This window comes from Lissotriton vulgaris, chromosome 11 (assembly GCF_964263255.1).
Source record: "Lissotriton vulgaris chromosome 11, aLisVul1.2, whole genome shotgun sequence".
Classification (NCBI taxonomy): Eukaryota; Metazoa; Chordata; class Amphibia; order Caudata; family Salamandridae; genus Lissotriton; species Lissotriton vulgaris.
In genome coordinates, this window is record NC_141699.1 from 880,528,831 (window position 1) to 880,554,343 (window position 25,513).

Here is a 25,513-nt window from a genome sequence, read left to right on the forward strand (position 1 = left end):
GTTTCACTCTCCGTGGCGTGGTTTCAGCAATATAATGGCCCTACTGCCACAGAATGAGCGGCGTCACACTGCATAATCTGCTTTTTCATACCACCCAGGTTATCCAATCTGCCGCATAATTCGGTCCTGTCTTGCCGCATAATTCCAGTGGCTTCGATCACACAGCGAGCCTTGCACCCAGCATTCAACGCGGACACACACGAACCTGTACCCGCACCCGACCCTCTGTGCTCACATCCGGGCTCGGAGGGAACACTGTGCTTACATTCCAACATCGTGCATGGCAAATGGCAATAGATCTGTAGATGATGGCGAAAGCAAGATTCTTGAAAATGTCCGTCTCTAATGCAATGTGATGTTTTCTTTTGACGAGGGGGCGGAGAAAAGCATCCTTAGGGCCACTCCTCAGAACCCCTCCCATCACCACTCTCCCCGGACTGCCTGGTGCCGCGAGGATGAGGTTCTCCCTGGAGTGGGCGAGACAGGCAGCGTGGGGGGGGGGGTTAATGGATGCTCAGCTCCTGGAAGCTTTAATCAGCTCAACATCTGCTTCCTGCCAAGAGAGCTCTTATTGCACTAATCAGGCGCGCGCCCAATTAGCGCGAGGCAGCCTCCTCCATCACGGGCTCTCCATTCTCAAGCGAGGCGGCTCCGCTCAGTGTGGGAAAGCACTGACCTATCACCGCCGGGGAAGGGGGCAGCATCCCAGACCCTTGCATCCACCGCCGCCCGCGAGAGGCAGACGAGACCGGGCCTGCACACTGCCAGGCAGCAGAGGGCGGCACCGCGCGGGCGGCAGCTGCAGGAGGCACCGGCAGGGCGCAGCAGGTGGGTAGGACCGCCGCAGGGGGAAGTTGGAGGGACGAATACCCCATCCTCTACACTACTGGGTCGGGCATGGAAAGCGGGGTGGGTGAGAGTCATAATAAGAAGGAGAAAATGGGGAGTAGAGACTGAATTGGGGACTACATTGAACAGGATGGAGAACATAAGGGCAAGGGTGGGAGATAGTGGGGCAGAAAAGGAATCAGAATTTCAGGTAAAAAGAAAATAGAGTGGAAGCCAAAGGAGAAGAAAAAAGTATAAACACCGATCACGTAAAATAAATCCAACAAAAGGAAAATGTGAGGAAAACAATAAAAGAACAGACTGAAAGAGAGGAACTATGGAAAGGGGTAAAAGATAGAATAGAGAACAAACAGAACAAATGTTAGGAGAATGGAAATAGGAAGAGAATGAACCAAAACAAATGTAAGAGGGGAGCATGGAGAAGGAGAAGCAAAAGCAATAGTGAGAAGGATAGTGTGAGCAGGCGCTGGAAAAGAAGAAGAGGAAATAACTAGAGAGGGCGTTGAGAATAGTAAGGACAGTGGTTGAGAGGGCAATGAAGAGCAAGAAAAGAGGACTGAAATAAGTAGAAAGTACGTGTTTAATAAATGTGAAGAAAAAAGAGTGAAAATAAAATACGGAGAGAAAATATAAGAAGTGTGAGCGGATTGAAGAAGGTTAGCGAAGAAGATGAAGAGGAAGAAAAGGCAATAGAGACACGGTGGACAAAGAAAAGGCAAAATAGAAACGACGATTGAAGGATTAGAAACAAAAGGGCAACGAGAAATAGATAACAATAAAAAGAGAAGAGATGAACTATTGGGAAACCAGCTTCACTTTTGGAATATGCTTCGTGGTTTGGCACATCCTGGGTCATGCAAAAAGAGAACTCTGCAGTCGTGCCACTCTTTACCAGGGTGGGTGTCTGACATTGAAACACTGGCATTTCACCTGGGTACAACTTTTTATATATTTGTTAAAGTGTTATAAAGTTCAAACCTGGTTTGAGGGCATTACAGCGCTGTACATCTTCACCAGAATACGTTACACATTGTCTTTAGGGACAGGGTCAGGGAGATTACGTAATTTCCTCAAGATCACAAGACGTTGAGCCGAGGCTAAAATTTAAGTCCGGTTTACAAGTTTCTTTGTCAGCAGCTCTCGCCACAAGGCTACATCTCCTCCCCTATTAAGTGCAACTACATTCAGTAGGGTTTTCAGCTCCCCCGTGCCCTTGAAGGAGATGCCCGGTCCCACGTGCACAGTCCAACCCAAACTGATGAGTCATGTTACCTCTTCAGGGTCCCCCAAGAACTCCACCCTGTGACATTTCGGCCTTATTGGCGTCCTGGACTGTGCAGCTTGAGCCAGAGTGACATAGCAAGTTTCGCACTCATACACATCCCAGTCAAAGCTGGGCAGAGCCTCTTAGACAGCAGAAAGGGACGGATGTCACTGCTTAAGAACTAGCTTCACATGGGAGGGAGGTAGTAAGGTCAATGAGAAGTGCCTGATACATTCATGCGGTGATGGCAGTCCTGGGATACAGTGTGAATTACAAGGATTTGGGCTCTGGCAGCAATTTTTATGCCGGTACTGCCCCCCACCTGTGTTTGGTGTAGGATGCTGTCCTTGGATCACATGCGTTGGGAATTATGCATATTATTTAATGTCTGTGCCGCCCGGGCGGTCTCATTGAATGAGGTGGTGAGGTTAAGGCCACTCTAAACCTGCCACCCAGCTCCAGTTGCCTGACTACTAGGATGTATTCCTCTGCCATAGGCGTGTCCAAGAGCATAGCTTAGATGCATTGGGCCCCAGTAAAAGAAAGGAAAGTGGACCCCACCTGCCCAGTGGTTGGGAGAAAAATAAGCCATAATTTAAAAAATTGATATAAAAAAATAACAATAATTAGGGTTCAGTGGGCCTTGGGGCCTCTGCAGGGGCTGCAGTATTGGTAGTTAAAGACCTTGGTTGAGGTGTGACTGGGAAAAGGTGTCAAAGTCAAAGGGAGCCCAGCTGAATGGGGCCCCATGATCTCCAGGCTCAGCAGCCCATTGAGAGAAACAATATTCTGAGTTCCTTTACACGTTGACAAAAGGTGAACGAATACTGGAACCTCTTCACTTTGTTAGGCACTGTTTACAATCATTAGTGAGCACCATACATCACCATACATCAGCACCATACATCACCTAGGTGACGTCTGACATATAGTGCGTTGGTCTATGCATGTAATTACAATAATGAACATTTCTATAGCATACAATACAAACTCCATTGTGATGTTTGGAACTTCATAATATTTGATTATTATTGTCCAATCAGTGGGAATCTTTCCACCTGGGAAGAAAGAAAGAGTGTATTTAAATCTACAATAATTCAATTGTATGCCTTGGAAGGGACATACAGCTACTTGAAACGGGCAAATAATCCACTGAGCTATTTAACAAGAATTGACACTTTGTGACCCGGAAACTGAAGATACACCTCCGTTCTTTGATACATGACCCCAACCATAAGATCTTAAGAACTTTGGGTTGCAAAGTTGCTCCTGGAGTTAGAAGGCCACATTTTATAATACCTAGGCTTCCTTCACTTGCAGATGGACCATCAGAATGTAGTTATTGTCAACATTAACAAATCTAACAGTGTTAGCAAATGTCCATAATGCTTCTGGAAGTTGTAGATCTTCATTTCCTGCTGGTAGGGCAGTTGTGTGGGGAGGGGCTGATTGCACTATCTCTTGACCCATCTTGCTAACCTTGTTTCTGTCCTTCTGCTGGTGCCCGCCATGCATGGGCTGCAAGGACCGTGCCAGTGCTGCGGTCACCCTAATATGGTCTCCCCCTGAGGCCTTGCCTTTTGGCATCCTAAGGTATGGGGTAAGGGATGACTTCTGACTTTGTCAATCAATCAATCAATCAGGTGTTTGCTAAATGCGACTACTCACCCGCAAGGGTCTCATGGCGCTGGGGGGAGGGGAGGGGGGGGGGTCGCAGGTTCCAGTCTATCAAGGAGGGGGCCTGTCGAAGAGCCAGGTTTTGCGTTTTCTTGCGAAGATGGGGAGCGATGCTATATATCTGAGGTGGGCCGTGCCCTGCCGAGGCTCCTGAGAGAAGGGAGAGCCCCGGGAGAAGGAGCAGATCCGCCGCGAGACACCCGGTGAGTGGGGCAGAAGGCGAGGGAGGGGCGCCGGGACACATTGTCGGTGTCCGCCCCCCCCCCCCCCCCGTAGCGCGAGCTCGCGCTCATTGCCATTGTGAAGCCACGAGGGATTCAAGGGGGCACTACAGGCATCTCGGGGGGACTCCAAACAAAGGCGCCCACGTGTTCGCGGGACCCCCGTGAGGGGCCCCACTGCCCCAAAAAGCCGCACTTTTGTCGATTGAGAGCCCGAGAGGCTCTGGGGGCATTTTCTTCATTTAAGGTCCGAGAGGCTCCGCAGTGCCGGTTCCTTGTCCTTCAGAGCCCCGAGAGGCTCCAGCCCATATTCCTTTTGCGAGCCCAGAGAGGCTCGAGTGAAAAATTTGAGAACGTGTGTCCCTGTCGCCTGCTTGTGCCTCCGTTTTCGTGATTTTCGTGCCCCTGTTGCCTGCTTGTGCCTCTGTGTGCCCCTGTTGCCTGCTTGTGCCTCCGTGTGCCCCTGTTGCCTGCTTGTGCCTCCGAGTGCCCCCGTTACCTGCTTGTGCCTCCGTGTGCCCCTGTTGCCCGCTTGTGCCTCCGTGTGCCCCTGTTGCCTGCTTGTGCCTCCGTGTGCCCCTGTTGCCTGCTTGTGCCTCCGTGTGCCCCTGTTGCCTGCTTGTGCCTCCGTGTGCCTCGAGCCTTTCCTATAGACAATTTCATATGATGTTGTTTGACTGCTTATCGTGGTTCATAACCCATTAAAAACACAAATAAACTTAAAACCTGCCTACACGAAGGACCACTGGAATAAAGTTGTCAAAGGGGGCAACGTCACCCGGCAGGATTTGCTATATGGTCCTGTCAGTATCGGACCGGCCTAAAGGGCAATCAAGCTGGGCCGTTTTTTTCATGTCATTCTGGTGAATGTTTTCTTTTTTATGGGGGAAAGTCCATTAACAAGCTTCAACCTTCTCATTGGGATTATCTTGGTGTTTTATTTTGTAAACTGCTGCTTTGAAACTCCGAATTGTTTGCCAATTACAAAACGTACCAAAGTTCAATGTCCCTGGGGCCAATCTCTGACCAGCAGAACTCGCCCCACCAGCGCCCCTGCATCACCTTTGCTTTTTGAGAAGTCCTGGCATTGACGTGTAAACTGGTGTGGAATGAGTGACGTTTTATTATTTTGCAATCTGCGTTTTTGGCATGGAGCCGGTTTTAAAGCCTGGGTGCATGGGCATTCAACACGACATAGCAGACGCCTTTTCCTCCTAGTGCATGGGCTAGTCGCAAGTTGTGATGGGTGCAAGGAATGAATAGATTTAGTTAAAGTGAAGCCCTCTCCGTTGAAAGACAAAAAGACATGTAAGGCAAAGTGTGTCTGCAACATGGAGATCGGCAAAGTGTTATTATACCTGGCAGAGGAAATCTGACAATATGTTACTTCTCTAGTGGTTAGGGTTTGCTGGTGGCCTAAATATGGAGTTTATGGTCGAGGCAACATGAAAGATTAAGTGCTGATTTCAATGCGATGGAACAACCAGGTCTTCTCGCTGTGCCCTTAGGCAGTCAGTGGTGACTCAGCGGTTCTTAAGCAAGAAACTTGTTCACCATTGGTGTCCTAAGGCCTTTGGTATGATTGACATGTTAAAAAATGCAGTAGGTACACTTTTTGGGTCTTAGTTTCCCCGGTGTAGCATGGTCGAAAAGTTAGTCTCAGTCTAGAGATGGTGCTGGATTAAGAATTTAGAATCTGTACAAATCAGTCAAAATAACACTTTACGTCAGCGCTACAGCTTACAAAATATAGGTTTTTGTTGTTCACATTATAGCAGAGTGGAGCAGTTAAAATGATAACTAATGCACACCAGAAGGGTCTGGTATCCTCTGTGGATGAGATCTAAAGCCAGAGTGTTATAATGTCACTACTGTCTCACGGCTCATCAACTATGTTGTAGAAAGCCCTGTGACTCGCATTAAATGTAGCATACTTCTCTGTGTGGGTGTGTGTGGGGGGGGCTCTGTGTGAGGGGGGAGGGGGCTCTGTGTGGGTGTGTGTGTGTGGGGGGCTCTGTGTGAGTGTATGTGTGGAGGGTTCTGTGTGGGTGTGTGTGGGGGCGCTGTGTGTGTGTGGGGGGGCTCTCTGTGGGTGTTTGTGTGTGGCATTTGCGAGAGATTAAGCTATTGGCATTGTAAATGACAATGCCATTTATTTATGTTAAAATAAACAAATAAAAATAATGTCAAGAGCAATGCCAATAGCTCTAACTTTAACAAAGGCAAAACCATTGCATTGTAAATGCTTGTTCTTCGAGGGTATCTCCGGTGATTCTGAGGCGTCCAATTTCCTCTTTTTAGGTTGTATAGAGGTGACTTGTCCAGTAAGGATTAGTTACTTACCTGTAATCCTAGTTCTCTTCCAGGGGTATCCTCATCAAAGTCATAAGCATTAGAATATTCCCGCCCATGTGCGGGACCCCGGAAACACTATATTATATGTGATATATATATATATATATATATATATATCAATTGTAGCCAAATTCACAATAGAGCTGGATTATGCTGTAAAGAATTTCCACCATAGATGAAACATATGCATTAGAACCATGAAAAAACAACACCCAAGATTGTTTTGAAATTGTTTTAGTGCTGAAAAAGCAGTAGAAATTCTTATTATATCCTGAAAGCATAGAAAGCTCCCAGGCTGCATTGCAAACACACCGTCTAAAAAGACTGAAAAGCTAACCTGTAGCTGCATGCTACAAATAACGGACACCGTGCCTTTAAGGCACTCATGACCCCCAGTATCCCATCATGCCTCAGGGGTGACAGTTGGGTCAGTTGTTCTTTTCGGAGACTGAAAAACCATGGAAACAAATAGGTTAACAATATCTCCAAATTAATAACGATCCTTTGCCCGGGGAGGCATGAGGGTTGCTTATGACTTTGATGAGGATACCCCTGGAAGAGAACTAGGATTACAGGTAAGTAACTAATCCTTCTCTTCCAGGGGATCCTCATCAATAGTCATAAGCATTACAATAGAATAGCGAGCCTCACCTCATCTGCCTGTGGGCAAAGGAGTAACAATACAGTAATAACATTACTAAGCCTAGAAAAACTAAGCTTGTACAGGCTGCAGGCTACCCAAATAGATTCCTCAAAGAGGCTTGTCCTACTTGAGTATCAGTCCTGGAATCAGATTCTAGACAGTAATGCCTTGTAAAGGTATGAACTGATCTCCAGGTTGCAGCCTTGCAAATCTCTGACATAGGGACATCATGCAGGAAAGCTACTGTGGCCGCTTTCCCCCTAGTAGAGTGTGCTTTAGGTGACAAAAGTAAGGGCTTGCCTGCAAGCTGATAAGCCAATTTAATACAGGAGACGATCCATCTGGAGATGGATCTCTTGGCAGCTGGAAAGCCCGTTCTCAGTGGACCATAGTTGATAAACAATTGGTCCGTCTTCCTACTCTCTTTGGTCTTTTCCAAATAAAACTTAAGGACTCTTTTGAGATCTAAAGAGTGCAGCGACCGCTCAGCCGGGGTCGTAGGGTTTGGAAAAAAGGAAGGAAGAGAAATAGACTGATTTATATGAAAATCAGAGACAACCTTGGATGGAAAACAGTGTAGGGTTCTTTTGTACACAGCGCCTGTATCTCACTTACTCTGCGCGCTGATGTAATTGCAACTAGAAAAGCGGCCTTCCACGATAGGTGTTGCAAGGAAGCTCTGTGGATGGGTTCAAAGGGGGGGGGCCATCAACTTAGACAACACTAGGTTTAATTCCCACGGAGGAGAAGGGTTTCTAACAGGGGGTTACACTTTCTTTTAGAACACTTTTACACTTTCTGTAAGAAGTCCTTGACCACCTCCATCTGAAAAGAAGGAGGGCTGAGTAGGAGACTTCCTATAAGCCGTAATGGCCGAGAGGTGCACCCTGATCGAAGCATATTTAAGACCAGATCTCGCTAGGTACAGCAGGTAAGGCAGAATCACATCCTCCTGTGCTGATGAGGGATCAAAGCGACGTTCTCTGCACCAAAGAAAAAACCTCTTCCACTTAAACGCATAAGACGTTCTTGTGGAGGGTCGTTTCGCTTCCTTTAAAATATGCATACAATCAGGTGGCAAATGTAAATGTCTGTATTGTAGGACCTCAGGAGCCATGCTGTTAAGTGCAGTAAGGGAAGGTTGGGATGAAGAATCCCCCCCTCCCCCATCTGGGTCAGCAGGTCCGGCCTGCAGGACAGTCTCCTGGGTGGAAGCACCGACGGCTGTAGAAGGTCCGGGTACCACCACTGCAGAGGCCAGTCTGGGGCTACCAGGATCATGGTCATGCTGGATCTGATGAGTTTGGACACCACCTTCGGAATCAGGGGCAGAGGAGGAAATGCGTAAGCAAATGTCCCTGACCAGTCCATCAAAAGGGCATTCCCCCTTGTCCCTGGATGGTGGAATCTGGACGCGAAGGCGTGGCATTTTGAGTTTTGGTCGTCTGCGAACAGATCTATTTCTGGACGCCCCCAGCGATGGAAGAGGTCTGCCACCACCTCGTTGTGCAGCACCCAGTCTGGCTGATCTTCGAAGTGCCTGCTGAGTGCGTCGGCCTTGATATTTAGCTCTCCTGGGAGATGCACCGCTACTACTGTGAGGTTCCGGGCGAGCAGCCAGTGCCAGATGGCTTGTGCCTCCAGAGAGAGAGGACGTGACCGAGTTCCGCCCTGCTTGTCCAGGTAGAACATGATCGTCGTGTTATCCGTTTGGATCAGGACTGAGTGTGATTAGAGTGCAGGAAGGAAGGAATTCATAGCCAGATGGACTGCTCGAAGCTCCAGCATGTTAAAATGGTAGGTCTGTTCTTTTGCTGACCACCTTCCTTGAACCTGCAGACACCCTTTGTGTGCTCCCCAGCCTTGGAGAGACGCGGCTGTGACTATAGACTGTGTCGGGAGAGGTTGGTGAAAAGGCACTCCCACCAGAAGGTTGCGAGGGTAAGTCCACCATTTGATGGAGGTCTTCGTCACCTGGGAAAGATTGATCCGGTCTTCCCAGAGCCCTGTCGACTGATCCCATTGATCCTCTGGAGCCTGCTGAGAAGGTTGCATCCTCAGCCTGGCGTGAGGAATCAGGAAGATGCAGGACGCCATGGAACCCAGCAGAGACGCTACTTGACGCGCTGTTGGATTCTGGGACTGTAGTAGAACGCTGCACTTCTGCTGCATAGAAAATAGTCTCTCCTCCGAAGGATACGCTTTTCCCCATTTTGTATCCAGAACGGAGCCGAGGTAGTGAATGGATTGGGTTGGTAGTTGTACTGACTTCTCTATGTTGACGTGGAGGCCGAGCCTGTGCAATTGTAGCAGGCAACGGAGGAAGTCATTCTCTACCTGTTGAGGAGATGGGCCTTTTAGGAGCCAGTCGTCTAGGTAGGGATAGGCAAAAAGTCCTTTTTTGTGCAGGAAGGCTGCCACCACTGTCATGCATTTGGTGAAGACTCTCAGCGCTGACTTTAGCCCAAAAGGCAGGACCCTGTACTGGTAGGGTTTGCTGCCCACCAGAAACCTTAAGAACTTCCGATGTCGCATGGCAATTGGAATGTGAAAGTAGGCATCTTGCAAGTCAATCGAACATATCCAATCTCCTACTTGCAGATGTGGACATATTTGGTGAAGAGCAAGCATGCGGAACTTCTCCTTGACTATGTTCTTGTTCAGAAAACGAAGATCCAGGATGGGCGGAACTTGTTTTCCTGATCCTTTTTGGGGACGAGAAAGTATCTGGAGTAGACTCCTTTTCCCCTTTGAGAGGGAGGCACCTCTTCTATAAGTCATTTTTGGAGAAGAGCCTTCACCTCTTTTCGGAACAGATCGAGTTGGTGCGGAGATTTCTTTGGGGGAATGTCCTGTTGAGGGGCACGGAAACAAAGAGCATATCCATTATGCAGTGTATTCAGCACCCACCGATCGTTCGTGATGCTGCCCCACTCTGCCAGATGTTTTGAAACACTTCCTCCCACTGGAGTGGACAACGGCGTCAGAGGAAGCCAGTGCACATTGTTTTCCTCCTCTCGTCAAGGTAGAGGACTGCTGGTGACCTCCTCTACCTCGGCTGGCTTTACCACCCCGAAACTGGGTCTTGCCCTGGGGGTCTTGTTTTGGGACCACTGAGGGGTTTGAACCCTCTGTTGAGCTCCTCTGCCTTTGTTGGTCTTGAAACAGTGTTTAAACTCTTTCTTCTTTTATAAGCAGACTGCCTTGACAGTGTCGAGCTCGGCTTTCATCCGACTCATCTCATTGTCCGTGTGCTGGCCAAAGAGAGATGATCCAGTAAACGGGAGGTTCAGAATGCGCGGTTGCGCATCGGGCTTGAGGCCTGTCAGGCGCAGCCACGATGAACGTCTGGCACATACCCGATGGGCATATGTATGTCCCGCCAGTATTGCTCCATCTGCAGCAGTGCTAATTATCTGATTCCGTCAGGGTCTCCTCGAAGTCTTGTTGGTCCTCCTTAGGCAATTTTGATTTAAAACGCTCCCATGAGTCCCATAAGGCTCTATCGTACCTGCCTAAAAACGCAGCCGCGCTAGAAACTTTCAGCGTCAAAGCGGCAGAACTGCAGACCTTGCGGCCCCACGAGTCTTGCAACTTGCTGTCCTTATCAGGAGGAGTTGAGGGGGAGGGAGAGACTGAGTGGGTTTCTCGTGCTGCCGCCACGACTACTGAGTCGGCGGGCGGATCTGCTTTCACAAAGATCGGGTCAGAGGGTCCGGCCTTATACTTCTTTTGGATGCGAGCCGGCACCGCTTTTACCGATGCTGGAGCCAGGAACACATCATTGACAGGATCCAAGATCCCTGGGACCAACAGTAGCACTGGACGAGACCCCGACTTTTGGTGAAGAGTCTCAAAGTCCACTGTCGTCGAGACCTGTGGCAGAGACAGCTCGATGTTTAATTTCAGTGCATCCCTCTGTAGGACATCATGATAGGTGTTGATATTGTCAACCGGGGAAACCCTAGAGACAGGGCTATCAACCAAAGTGGGGAAGTAATCCCGTTTGGAAGAGCGGGTAGAGGAGGTAGGAGAAGTAGCTGATGTTCGAGCTCTCCTTTCACGAGATCTTCTGGTGGGTTCCTCTCGTCTAGGGGAACGAGTGCGCCTCCTCTCGTGAGACCTCCCTGAGCGTTCTTCTCGTGCAGGGGAACGAGATTCAGGTAGCCTCACAGGCGATCTTTATCTGTGTCTGGGAGGGCTGCGACTATCAACTTCCTCAACCAGTCTTTGTAGAGGAGATCTGTGTACTGGGCTGACATATACCTGCAGCCGTCCTGTAGCCCCTGAGTCTTGCCAATTGTGCAGAGGCATATACCGTCTGGGAGACAACTGCACACCATCAGGGGGAGGTCTGCGGGCAGGTCTTCTAGATCTTGACGGGGATCTGGAAGAGCCAGAAGAGTGACGGGAGGTTGATTCAGTCACAAGGATCACTAAACCATCCCTGGATCTCGTAGCAGAGTGTCCCGACACCGACCTAGCTCGTTCATGGTGTCTCGACGTCGACCTGGACCATTCATGGTGCCTCGACGTCGAATGCTCTGAAGGCGCATGCCTCGACGACGAATGCTCTGAAGGCGCATGCCTCGACTCCGAGCGATAAAGACCTCTCGGCGTCGTCCGGCGCTGCCCCGCCATCAACGGAGTCCTTTCCTTCAACGCCGACTCTCTCCGTGGCGCCGGTGGATCAGACAATCTCGACATCGTATGCCTCGACTGCGAACGACGTGAGGAATGATGGTCTCTCGATGTCGAGCGGCTTTGTGTGGCCGACGACGGAGCTTCCTCTCTTGACATCGAATGTCTACGTGACGTCGGCGGAGGGGTATTGGTCGCCCTAGACGCCGAACGTCGACGCGACGTCGACAAAGACCTCCTCCTCTACGCCGATCGACGCCTGGTTGTCGACGGCAGAGGACTTGGGGTTCTCGACGTCGGTCGCTTAGCCTGCGACGACAGAAGTGAGCCAGCTCTCGACGCCGAACGTCGTGACGACGACGAAGGCGGAGGCTCCTTACCCTTCGACGCCGAACGTCGCCTGGTTGACGTCAGCGGAGGAGTCACACTTCTCGATGCCGGTCGTCGCCTGGTTGACGACGGCGGAGGTGTAACGCCTCTCGATGCCGACCGTCGCCTGGTTGACGACGGCGGAGGGGTCTTATCTCTTGACGCCGATCATCGCCGAGTTGACGATGGCGGAGGATCTTGACATCTCGACGACGACATACCTGATCTTCTTGACGGCGAGCCCGCCGTCGACGGTGATAAATGTTGTTTTTTCGAAGAATGACCCACCGGTTGCTCGTTTCTCAGTGCCGAGCCCGACGCTGAAGCTGCAGGACGAGAAGACTCGCCCTTTGAAGGTTCTCTGGACCTCTTGGAGCTCTTCTTGGCTGGGGACCTCCCTCTAGAAGACCTATGGGCTAGGCCATAGCCTCGAATCCTCTCCCTGTCTTTCAAAGTTCTTGCTGACGGGGACTCATGGTGAGGACAGGTCCTTGGGTCATGGTCTTCAGGTAGGCAAAGGATGCATACCTCATGGCTGTCCGTCTTTGCCTTCTTCTTGCCACAAGAAGGGCACTTGTCAAAAAGGGAAGGCATATCAAGATGAAAATGCCAAACAACAAGAGAAAACCTACTTGACTAGTTGAAAAACGACAAAGTAAGGTTAAAAATGTAGAAAACTGAGAGAATTTTATGTCAGAAACAGAAAACAAAATGGAGTTGTGAAACCAGGATCCTTCCTGAAGGAGCCGGAAAGAACAACTAACCCAACTGTCACCCCTGAGGCATGATGGGATACTGGGGGTCATGAGTGCCTTAAAGGCACGGTGTCAGTTTTTTGTAGCATGCAGCTACAGGTTAGCTTTTCAGTCTTTTTAAACTGTGTGTTTGCAATGCAGCCTGGGAGCTTTCTATGCTTTCAGGATATAATAAGAATTTCTACTGCTTTTTCAGCATTAAAACAGTTTCAAAACAATCTTGGGTGTTGTTTTTCATCTTTCTAATGCATATGTTTCATGTATGGTGGACATTCTTTACAGCATAATCCAGCTCTATTGTGAATTTGGCTGCAATTGCTTGTTTTTATATATGTATATATATAGGAGTGTATATATGTGGGGCACATATAATATAGTGTTTCCGGGGTTCCGCGCATGGGCGGGAATATTCTAATGCTTATGACTATTGATGATCCAAAACGGGTTTTTAAAATACATCTTGGCACTTCCTCAAAGCGCCCCAACTTACGGTTGCCATATCGAGCTCGGCATCGACTATTTAATAGATATCAGATGTCAACCGATCCTCTTATAGCACCATATTTGGAATAAACCGCAATGCCATTTAACCCGTTCACTAATAACCAACTGTTTATCCTTGGCCTGTTGGAGCAAAATTCCTTGGCTCTTTTAGGTCTCCAATTTTTTAAAGGATTTGTACTGCACATCTTACTTCTCTGAGCCCACCTCAACATCAAACATCTCCAGGAGTGCCCTGAAAAATCTCTCTTTAAACCACCTCAGAGATTTGAGTCTTTCTCAAGAAGTAATTAAGCCAACTAATGTGCAGATCTTAATGGTCCAGACCTCCCCTGGTATCCAGCCATATTTAACTTTTTTTTAATCTAATTATGAATAATGTGTTTTAACTAGGTTTCGATTTAATTCTTTCTTCTTGTTACTTTCCCCACTGAGCTAAACTGGTCCCATGATTTGATTAAATGTCCGTGTGATGGAATATCATTTCAGTCCACATTACATGTAACTTTGTTCTGCCGATACTATGAGCAACCCTGCAAGCGCTGGATTATTCCCCTTCTTCGTGCAATGGGCCTGAGAACCTGTCGGCCAGCTTATCTGGCCCTGCAGTCGTTAGACTCACAAAATGCTGCTAAATGTGTAGCTTGTTTTTTGAAATCATGTTTGAAAATCCGCTGTACAGTTTGAGCTACCGTTCTCATGATTTTATGCTTCTTTGTATACAATTCGTCATTATTGTTTTTATCCATAGTTTTTAAAGTCAATCAGTTTTTATTTGTATTATACATTGTGATTTAAACATGTACTGTAATTTTATGATATACTTTTTATGATTCTGCTAAGTGCTAATCGAATAAAATTTTTGAAACGACTATTGATGAGGATCCCCTGGAAGAGAATGGGGTCAATATGGAGTATTTTTTGCTTAGGATCTGCTAGATCTTGATGGAAAAGTTCTTTGGATCCATTGTCTTTTTTCAGCGCCGAGGACTTTGTCTTCGAGTGGTGTTTTGTACTATCTTCCTTCGCTTTAAGAGGAGTTTTTATGTCCTTCTGCTTAGGTGGTGTTTTCAACTTCGAAGATTTAGGCTATTTCTTCGGATCCGAACTCTTGGATGGAGTTTGCTTCAGTGCCGAAGATTCCGGTTGTGAGAAAGTGGCTCTATATATAATGGACCAAAGTTAGGTACAGTGTGTATAGAGACCACAAACCCCAGAGGTATAACAGAGGTTAAAGTCAGGGCTGACCTTACTCTCAAAAGTAGTAGCTTGGTAGAGCAGTAAGGCAGTACCAGAGGACAGTGTAAAGTATTTGTTGTACACCCTCAGTCAGCAAAAGGGTTCACACACTCAAGGACTGAACTCCAGGCCAATTGTTTTTATATCCAAAAGATATAGTATATTTTTTTTTTAGAACCAGCAGGTATAAAAATATACTTTTTCCAGTAATGAGTGATCTCAGGTAATTGCTTTGCAGAAAGGTAATTACTTTGTAAACACAATAGGTACAGGGGTTGAAATAAGCAACACAGTTCTAAACACAATTTAGCATTGAGCTCAATGGGTTTTTCTACACAAATACAGTTGAATACTTTGTAGATTACTTTTGTAATTCCAGGACTGGATTCTAGATTCAGTCCTCGGGGTCTAAGCTGTAAACAGGTTTGGAAAAACGTACTGGTTATTGCAATGACTTAAGGAATAAAAAGGTATTTTAAAAGATCACACTTAAAAACTTTTCAGTGAAAGTCTGGCAATGTTATCCAATGGGAGAAAATTCAGGTTACAGAAAGTATGTTCTCGTTACTTTTGTAATCCAGTACTGGGCTCCTAAGTCCAGCACTGGGATCTCTACTTAAGACGGGTAAGTAATTACGTTTCAGTAGTTGGTACGATATTTTAAGGAATATTTCAAGTTTTGAAAAGTAGACAGAAGAAATTTCATAGAAAAGCAGACAATGGATTCCTATGGAGAAAATTCAGGTTACTAGTAAACCCGGTTAGGATTACTTTTGCAGTTCAGTACTGGGCTACAAGGTACAGTATTGGCTTCTCTCCTGATCACAGGTGAGTACTTCGGAATTCGGTATTCGGCTGATTTTATAGGAATATTTTAAAGTTTCAAAACTTCACACTTAAAAGACTTTTCGAGTCAAACCAGTCAATGTTATCCTATGGCAGGTAAGTGAGTTATCGGTTTCCAGGTGAGTACTCAACTGGTGAAGTTAAGGTTCTGGGCATAGACTCAGGGGTCCCCCAGGGTCAGGTAGGTACAGTTGGTACACCCTCAGCAGCAGAGGGGTAGTCGGTGAAGAGGTAGTTAGGCCCAATGTTATCCAATGGTGGGCAGGGGGTCTCCGGTTGGTGGCTGCTGGCTAACAGGCCACGCGGCTGTGGGAGCTGGGTTCCTGGTCACTTGCTCAGGGCAAAGGGAGAAGTAGGATAGGACACAGGGTGCACGGCCAGAGGCACTCGGGCGGCTGGGTGCAGGGTGCTTTTGAGCTGTCAGGTGCTCAATGGTATTCAATGGAAAAGGTAAAAAGGGAACAAAGGCTGCAAACTCCGGGACGGTGATTCTTCAGGTGCGACCACCACTTCGAGAGGTAAGTTGGGATCTTGGAGAACAGGTAGGTACCCCATAGGGAGGCACAGGGAGCCGCAGGGCGCCGGGTGCATGGGTGTCTTTGGGCGTCGGTAAATCTTACCCTCAGCTGGTCGCGGTTGGTCTTGTGCTTCCTGGCTGGCACCAGGGGTATGGTTGTTGAAGCAGAGCCTCTGCTTATAGGAGTCCCAGTCTTTAAGAGAGTAAAGGCAGGCAGGTCCTCCGGGTGTCCGAAGGTTGCTGTACGCAAGAGTCGCCGGGATCAAGCAGGAGCAGGTAAATATTTGGAAAAAGGGGGCCCCTATATAATATAGTAGCACTTGCTATACATAGGGAAGAAACAGAGTTAGGAAAGGTCTATAGCAAAGTGACAGATCACGTACAGTCTTCTTGGACCTGAAAGAATCACAGGCCTGGCAGTGTAGACTCTTGTGTTCTGGAGAGAGACAAAGGTTGCAGACCTCATGGATATCTGGGTGTGGGTTTTTAGCCCTACACTTGCATTTTTTAAATGGAGACCTTTCCATATGCTGGTTGATGGCGCTGATCGGCCTAACGGCCCACTTCAACGACCGGACTCGAAAATCTTTTTGGAAGTGGATATGCCTCGAGAGAGCACAATCTAAACAATACTTCTGAGCGGTGAGAGCTTTGTAAGTTGAAGGGGTATCGAACCAACACCGACCCAGAGCGCAGCAAATAACATCCCAATCCAATGGCGGAAAAAAACAATCTGGAGATGAGTCGATGCCCATGCGCACTACTAACCAAAGGAGGAGTCACCTATCTCGTGACTACAAAGACTTCTACAATAACAAAGCGCAAACATCCAAGCCCAACACCAGATGGCGATCTATGCAAAAGTATGCTATCTTCAGCTCATACCTCGAACCAGTAGATTTTCTTCATTCCTAAACGTACAGGCCTTGAACTAAACAACCCTTAAAATGACAAGCCAGACAATGGACGATTTTCAAACAAAATGAGTTAAAAATGTGGCCTGAAGACCAAAAACTAGATGCATTGAAGAAAACAACCACCTCTCAGATTACCAAATTAGATTTCACCTTCACCGAGGCAGCTTGGTTTGCAACATGGTACATATACTATAGTGAGTTCAAATAGAGCAGTGACACCATCTATCAATCAATCAACCAGTATTTGTTAAGTGCAACTACTCACCCGCTAGTTTCTCAAGGCTCTGTCCTTTCCCTTCAACACTGTTCACTTTACACTTCAGAGTCCTGACATGACCAGAGTGACAAGAACGGTTCTCAAGTAGATTATTCCTATCATCATACTTAAGCTTTCAACGCCCAAACAACCATTACTCCTACTACAATTGATAAGGCCTTCTAGCAGTCGAACAAAGGATTATATTGAACCATGCCAAACAAACACACAGAAATCAAAAACAACATGTGCCATATTGATCAAACACCATTCATCAACAAAGTAATAATTAGGGATTCCAAGCGGTCACTCAGAAAAAGATAAACAGGTTTTCAATTTTCCTATAGCTATATTTCTGCCCCAAAAAAAAATCCAAGCCATCATCTTTCCTTGTGCTCTTACATCTAAACTATGCCAGCGGCCTTTACCTTGAAAGCCTGATATCACGGCAAACATTTTTAAAAGCACAGAATGGTGCTACAAGACTCCTACTGAGTGCCCCTATTCAGACTTGCACCTCATAAGGACTAAGATCACCAGTAGCCATTTCAAAGATGTATCACATTTAAAGCAATGTGTACAGCACACTACACGGAGGAAAAATAGTCTGATTCTATGATTTGCTCGAACTCAGACCAGTCAAGACCCCTAAACTGTATAAATGGGCCTCTTTGATACCACTTTAAAAGAGACTACAAAAGGGAGATACCTCATTCTCTTGTCAGACAAAGACTGGAACTCGATTCCTGTAAGAATAAGACTAACACATATCCCTTTACAATGTTAGTAAGAGCCAGGTTTTTCAGCTCTCTATCAGCATATTCACACAAGCATAGGCAAAGCAAATAGGTCTTGCATATGTGAGAGCTATCAGCTTTGGCAATGTGCTTTAGTCATGTTGTACTGTTGTCAGGAATGGCTAAAAGTTAGCTTGGAGTGGGGTGGGGTAGATTGGGGTACAGTGGAGTGGGGTAGATTGGCATGGAGTGGGGGTAGGGTAGAATGGAGTAAAGTGGATTGGAGTAGATTGGAGTGGGGTAGAGGGTTGCTTGGATTGGTGAGCTAGGTGTATTAGCGAGGTAGATTGGAGTGGGGTAGACTGGGGTGGGGTCAATTGCAGTGGAGCAGATCGAGGTAGACTGGAGTGGGATATTGTGGTAGAGAGCAGTGGGATGGGTAGATTAGGGAGGAGTGGACCAGGGTGAATTGAGGTAGATTTGAGTAGAGTGGGGTGAGGTAGACTGGGTGGATTATAGTAGGGTAGAATGGAATGGAGAGGAGAGGAGTGGGGGTAGATTTGGGTGGGATAAATTCAGGTAATGTAGAGGGAAGTGGGCTGGACTGGAGTGGTGTGGGTAGACTGGGATGGGGAAGAGTGGGGTAGATTGGAGTGGGGTAGAGAGGTTGCTTGGATTGGTGAGTTCGGTATATTAGCGAGGTAGATTGGAGTGGGGTAGACTGGGGTGGGGTCAATTGGAGTGGAGCAGATCGAGGTAGACTGGAGTGGGATATTATGGTAGAGAGCAGTGGGGTGGGTAGATTAGGGAGGAGTGGACCAGGGTGAATTGAGGTAGATTTGAGTAAAGTGGGGTGAGGTAGACTGGGTGGATTATAGTAGGGTAGAATGGAATGGAGAGGAGTGGGGGTAGATTTGGGTGGGATAAATTCAGGTAATGTAGAGGGAAGTGGGCTGGACTGGAGTGGTGTGGGTAGACTGGGATGGGGAAGAGTGGGGTAGATTGGAGTGGGGTAGAATTGTGTGGAGTAGATTGGGGTGGAGGAGTAGATTGGTGTGGAGGAGTAGATTGGTGTGGAGTGGGGTAGGGTGGAATGGGGTAGATTGTGGAAGAGTGGAGCACAGTGGATAGGATGAAGTTGAGAGGAGTGGGGTATGTTGGAGTAGGATAGACAGGAGGGATTACATTTTAGTAGCTTGGAGTGAAGTGGGTAGAAAGGAATGGATTTCGGTAGATTGGAGTGAGATAGATAGTAGTGTTTTGTTTTTGTTTTTAAAAACATGTATTTATTGTATTTTCCAGCAAAAGAAAATCCAAGCAGAAAGTAGAATAGAAAGGCATTGTGCATTACATATTGGCAGAAGCATGCAATTATCACATCATAGTACATATAGATACAATTGTCTGTCGGTTATACATTGACCCAGGACTTAGTATATGACATGTTCTAAAACGTATCCATAAGTTAGCATTGGATTCCACTTTACCAAAAATAATACATCATCACTTAAAGACTATTTCTGCTAATGCATGCATCTCTGATCAGTGCGGGGGACTAGACCTGCCCTCCTCCCACCTCGTCTGTTACAACAATTCACTCTCCAGTGTGTGTACCTACAAGCATGCGGTCAGGCATCTTATCAACCGGAATTTTCCTTTAGGTACTCCATTAATGGCTCTGTAGAGGGGTATTTTTGATTGGGATAGATTGAAGTGCGGTGGAGTAGATCGGAGTGGGGTAGACTGGAGTGGGGTAAGATAGATTGAGATAGATTGAGATAGAGTGGGGTAGATTGGAGCGGTCAGGTTTGAGCGGGCGGACAGGAGTAGGGTAGTGTGGAATGGGGTAGGGCAGAATGAAGTAGGGTGGGCTGGGATAGATTTGAGTTGCATGTGGTAGTATGGAGTGGAGTAGGGTAGATTGAGTAGAATAGAGTGTGGTAGATTGGGGTAGAGTGGGGCTATTGGGTGGATTAGAGTGGGTAGAGTGGAGTGAGGTTGGATAGATTGGAGTGGATTTAAATTGACCGGGGAAGAGTGGAGAAGGGTTCATTGGGTTGGGGTAGATTGGGAGGATTAGAGTAGGGTAGGTTGGAATGGAGTTGGGTAGATTGGAGTGGGGTATGTTGAAGAGGGATGATTGGAGTGGGGTACTTTAGAAGGGGTAGTTTAGAGTATAGTGGGGAAGATTCGACTTGGGTAGAGGGGTGGGGTAGTTCGGGTGAGGAAGGGTAGACTGGAGTAGAGTGGGGCAAATAGGTAGATTGTGAAGGGTCATATTAGGGAAGGTTAGATAAAGGGGTTGGGTTAATTAGGATGGGGAGTTAGATTTGAGTAGAGTTGGGTAGATTGGAGTGGAGTGGATTTGGGTAGAGGGCAGTGCAGTAGAGTGAAGTGGGGTAGATAGGGTGGATTGGAGTGAAGTAAATAGTGGAGGAGAGGGGTAGATTGTGGTGGAGTGGGGTAAATTGGGTAGACTGGAGTAGAGTCGGTAGACTGGAGTGAGTTGGATTGGGGCAAATTGGAGTGAGTGGAGGGTCAGATGTGGGTAGATTTTAGTATATCGTAGATTGGTTAAGTGGGGTAGATTGGTTTACACTGAGTGGCGTAGGGTAGACTGGTGTAGATTGGAGTGGAATAGATAGGGGTAGATTGGGGATAGATTTGGGCAGGGAAGATTATAGTAGGGGTAGGGGACTTTCGGGTGGGGTAGAGTGGGTTAGATTGAAGTGTAGTGTGGTAGATTTGGGTAGAGTGAAGGGCAGTGGAGTAGATTGAAGTGGAGTAGAAGGGTGGATTTGAGTATGGTAGATTGGAGTGGGGTAAAGTGGAATGAAGTGGGGTAAATTGTACTGGGGAAGAGTTGGCTGAGGTAGATTTGGAGTGGATTTGGGTAGATTGGAGTGGGTTGGATTGGGGTACACTGGATTGGGGTGGATTCGGGTGGAGTAAGGTAGACTGGGGTTGATTGGAGCAGAGTGGGGTAGGTTTGAGTGGCGTGAGGTAGAATGGCGTGGAGTGAGGTAGACTGGGTAATAGTGAAATTTAAGTGGGGTAAAATGGATTGGGGTGAGAAAATTAGGGTGTGGTAGATTGAAGCGGGGTGACCTGGAGTGCAGTAGATTGGGTGGAGTGGGGTAGACAGGAGTGGGGTTGATTGGCTAGTTTATAGCAGAGCGGGGTAATGGGATTGATTTGATTTAATTGGATTGGAGTGGGGATAGATTGGAGTGGAGTTTGGTAGGCGGTGTGGAGGGGAGTAAAGGGTGGTATAGATTGGAATGGTTTGGAGTTGAGTGGCATGGAACGCTGCCAAGAGTATTAGAGTGGAGGGGCGGAGAGTGGAGTGGCATGTCATAGAGTGGTAGTGCACAGAGTGGAAAGGCATGGAGCGTAGTGTAGAGTATGCATGGTGTGGTGGTGCACTGCCATCACAGACAACACATTTTCAACTGAAATGACCATTACATTTTGATCGAAATATGGTTTTACTGCACACAAACGATAATGGGTGCAAATGTCATAACCTAGTTTATGGATGTTATGACCATATTTAAATACTTGTTTCCGCTACACTTCAGAATTGCAAAAAAATGGGCGAATTCTAAAATATTCTGAAAATTCAGCACAGTTGTTTATTATTTTCTTTGCATGCTAGAAGAAAAAAACACACATACAAATATTTATCTTATATTGGTATTCGGTAGGATTGGCACATAAATTCTCACACTTTGAAGTCGGAGAAACAAAAATAAACACCAAGTTCCCTGTAACAGAGAACTTGACATTTGACCTGTCTTTGAATACACAGCAAATGTGACAAGATAAGAAAAAGATTTAAAGGCTTGTTTACAGAAAGCGAATTTATGGAACAATACAGCAAGCAAGGTTTGGGCAACAGGGGGATGAACTCAACCTGGACAGCCTAAAGCAAATAAAGCCAGCAAATAGAAAGCTAGAAAATGTAATTTGTAAACCACAAAGCCAATGGTAAGCAAGACGCGGAATGCATGCCTAGGTCATCTTTCTGAAGGTTCCAAAAATGTCTTTAGGAAACAAGTAGGCTAAAACATAAAAAAATGGCACGCGCCGGCAAGAACTAGCATTGCGTATCTGCTCCTATTCACACAAAGCTCTGCAACACAACCTGCTTAAGTGCAGCCTTCTATTCGCTGCTCCATGTTTGAAGCAAGGGACAAAATACATCCCTAACAATTTCAGTTGCACACCCTGAAAGGACGCCTGAAATCAGATTCCAAATGAGAGTACTTAACGTTCGCCAGGGCTTTAACACTCTTTACATATACTACAATACAATCAAGTATAAACACAGCTTGTCACTCACCAACAGGGATGTTTGAGGCAGTCACAGCCGTGGCATGAGAAGAGTGGGAGGGCATTGTCATGGTAACAATGCTACTTGTGGGTACTTGTGTATGAGACAAAGAACCTGAAAATAACAAGGAGATTAAGAAACAGATATTGAGCACCACCATTTAGCATTCCAACTAAAAGTTATACCACTGAAACAGAATAACTAGCTCCTAATTCACCAATTGATCCTTTTTTAGTATTTTATGCTTACAGGTTGCTGACTTTAAGCATATTCACAATAATTACATGCCATACATATTTATAGCTCCGGATAAAGACTGCTAGCGCTCAAGTCTTCCACATACACAAATACAGAGTGGACTTTGGGTAAGCCCCTTCAGCAATTGCAGGTTTAAAGTGTTTTTTACACATTGTGTAGCAGCCTGTTGGAGTATTGTGCAGTTATACATGCTGGGGAAGTCCTAGGTGGAGGCCCTTGCAGTTCCTTGGGGCCCGGAAGTACACCAGATGGAGCCAGTAAAATGCCAAAGAGCCAGAGCTTTGCTTAATGAAATTCTTCCATTTGCTGCTGCGTCACCGGCAGCCCTGAGAATTCAGATTGCCTTGGGACAAGAATCGGATTTGACTCTGAAGCGAAATTGTGTCAAAAGAGAGACTGGGAGGTACACTTAATTACCTTGCACCTTCTCTGAGTTTAAGAGTAGCGATGCCGCTTGGACTTTTTATGCTTTTTCTTCGATTTACTCTAAGACTTTGACAGACTATGATCAGCCATGAGTACAGGATCTTCTCATCAAACTACTGCGACAAAGTCTTTAAGTGCTTGGCGGCGTACCGATTCATCACACTCCAGGATGGCCTTGAGATTCATCCAGGCACAGTCACTGCAGGCCATGGAGTCCTGTCTAGACCCCAGCCAAACCTGATTGGGGTCTGTGAAGACATTGGCTTGCGATAGTGCCTACAAAGTATCAAATCTGTAGACTTGGGAGGTGACAATTTCCTTTACACACCTGATTTTGTAACCACTTTGGAGATAAAGGTCTCATGGAGAGACAAGAAATAGATTTGTATCGGTAACAAAAACTGATGTCCGTGTGCGTAAGTGGCACCTATATGCGGTTCCATGAGAAACATCTGGAGAGGTACACCGTTGGTATGCACTGACCACCTATCACTGCTGGGATACTGATCAAAAATTTACGGATCTAGTCTGGTGATTGAGAAATATTCATGAGGTGAGGAATCTGTTAAAAGTATCTACCAGAAAGGAAGTGTAAAAAAATACTTTGTTATATATTTTATTTGTACATATACGTTTTCTGGCCTGTACTGCTCGAGACATGCTGATTATTATTACATACACCCACTTACACATCCCTAAATATACATACACAGATACATAAGATATCACACACTGGCCTCAAACCAAATTACATTTTACAGAAAAGCGTGAACACGCACCACAATTTGAATTTCCAAATCCACTCTTTAGTCAGACTTAAATCTCTCACTAATACACTCTTGGGTACACAAACACAATAACCAATGGTTACATTCAATCATCACTCCTACTAAGGAACGCACACTGATCAGTCCCACCCAACAAGTGTTAATACATTAATATCTTTTAGAAGGGTGGGTAAATAAAGAAATCCCCCCCACCCCCCAACAAGGGAAAATGACCAAGTCGGCTTCAGCCACACCCTCAAAGTTGCTGTAATCTTTCCTTTATCCTGCTTAATTTCCCCACAGCATTTTATACATTTGTCTAATTCAATTGTATATTTTACAACTATAAATGCTTGTTGCGTTTGACTATTTTTGGTTCGCAGAATTATGTAGTTTTAGGTTTGCTTTAGTATGATTTAATTACTTGCTATGCTCAGTTGAAGAGTGTATTGGTGCTTCATATTTCATGTTGATTCGGTCACTGGTCACATCTATATTTAAACAGTGTGTTGGAGAGAGTAAGTAGGTAAGAGGTCATTTTTACTATTCTCTGTAATATTCAACGAGATAATATATTGAATATTTATTGGAAGAGGCCAAAAGATATGTAAACTTGATGCAAACGAGCCATAGGGAGGAACTTCCAGAAAATGAGAGATCGAGGTTTGGTGTAAAAGCTGCCAACATCTTGAAGACAGGGACACTGGTTGTCACCTTGAGAAGGCCAGACAGCTTTATCAGCTTTACTAGAACACAATACACGCTGGGAGGTAGAGGAGTGACAGCAACTCCTTTTCTGCAAAGCAACATCTTTGTTATTCCATTAAAGTATGTGGGCGAGGAACAAAGCCATCTAATAATTTTTTGTGGATCCCTTTTGGTGCTAAAGCAGGTAGCCAGAGACAGGAATGGGGGGTAAATGCAGAAACATGCTGAATTATCTTTTTGATGTTGCAGTTCTCCCTTTTACCCAGATTACCACCATTTAATTTGATTGTGTAGTCCTTGCTATACATACTACATAGGATAGGATTTGTTTTTTTATAATTCTTTTTTATTTCAATCCATAACATGATTCAATATACAAAAGTTTCTTTAGAAAATAGAAGCAGAGACCTGATCAGGGTCCATCACAATACTTAAAATCATTAGACAGTTACAAACAAGGTAAAATTGTGATACCCAAAAAAACGGATACAATACAAATTAATTTTTCTCTTTCATATGCTCAATCATGGGCCCCCTGATCTGTACACCCAATTTCCTTCTTCATATGCCCTTAAGGGAATACAGGCTGTAATCGAGATTACAAACAGCATAAAATCTACCTCTCCACATCTCAAAATTGGGAGCTTCTTTCTGTAACCAAACTGAAGCAGTACATAGCCTTGCCACAGCTGTGGCTATGAAGATTAAATAGTGAAACATAGGCACCACCTGTCACTCCATCCTACTATCCCCAACTCCGAGTAACATTAATTCCGGCGAGATATCAATTCCTACCCCGTGATCTCCATTAAAAACTCTGCAATGTGTCCCACCAGCTGCGCAAGATGAGTACAGGAATAGAAAATATAAACAATATCAGCCTGCTCCTCCTCACAACGAAAGCATTTCCAGTTATTCGTCCCACCCCATTTCAACATTTTAGCAAAGGGTGTAGTAAAGATTAAATATCGTCTAATAATGTTATGCTTTTAGTTTGGCTGATAGCAAAATCTTTTCGGCCCTATCAATAGAATGCTTAATAAAAACCCTTGCCGCCCTAACTGACTGTTCCACTTTGAGATTTTGAGCAGCCAAGTCATCCTGCTGCATGTCCAACAGATAGTTATATAAAACACCTATCTTATTCTTACGTCTTATTGACTCATCCAAAAGATTAGGCTTTATCACACTCTGCTTCTGGCTATTATTTAAAAAAAATCACGAATTTGTA

The 25,513-nt window shown here is 46.0% G+C and overlaps 1 protein-coding gene across 1 annotated transcript in view; it reads right to left on the bottom strand.

Annotated features, from left to right (window-relative positions):
• Nucleotides 1-25,513, bottom strand: part of SAP130 (Sin3A associated protein 130) — a 988,428-nt gene that overhangs the window by 628,128 nt on the left and 334,787 nt on the right. Inside the window, exon 11 of the mRNA XM_086942556.1 lies at nt 22,133-22,237. Coding sequence (XP_086798682.1) covers nt 22,133-22,237 — 105 coding nt within the window. The remainder of the gene's footprint in view (nt 1-22,132; nt 22,238-25,513) is intronic.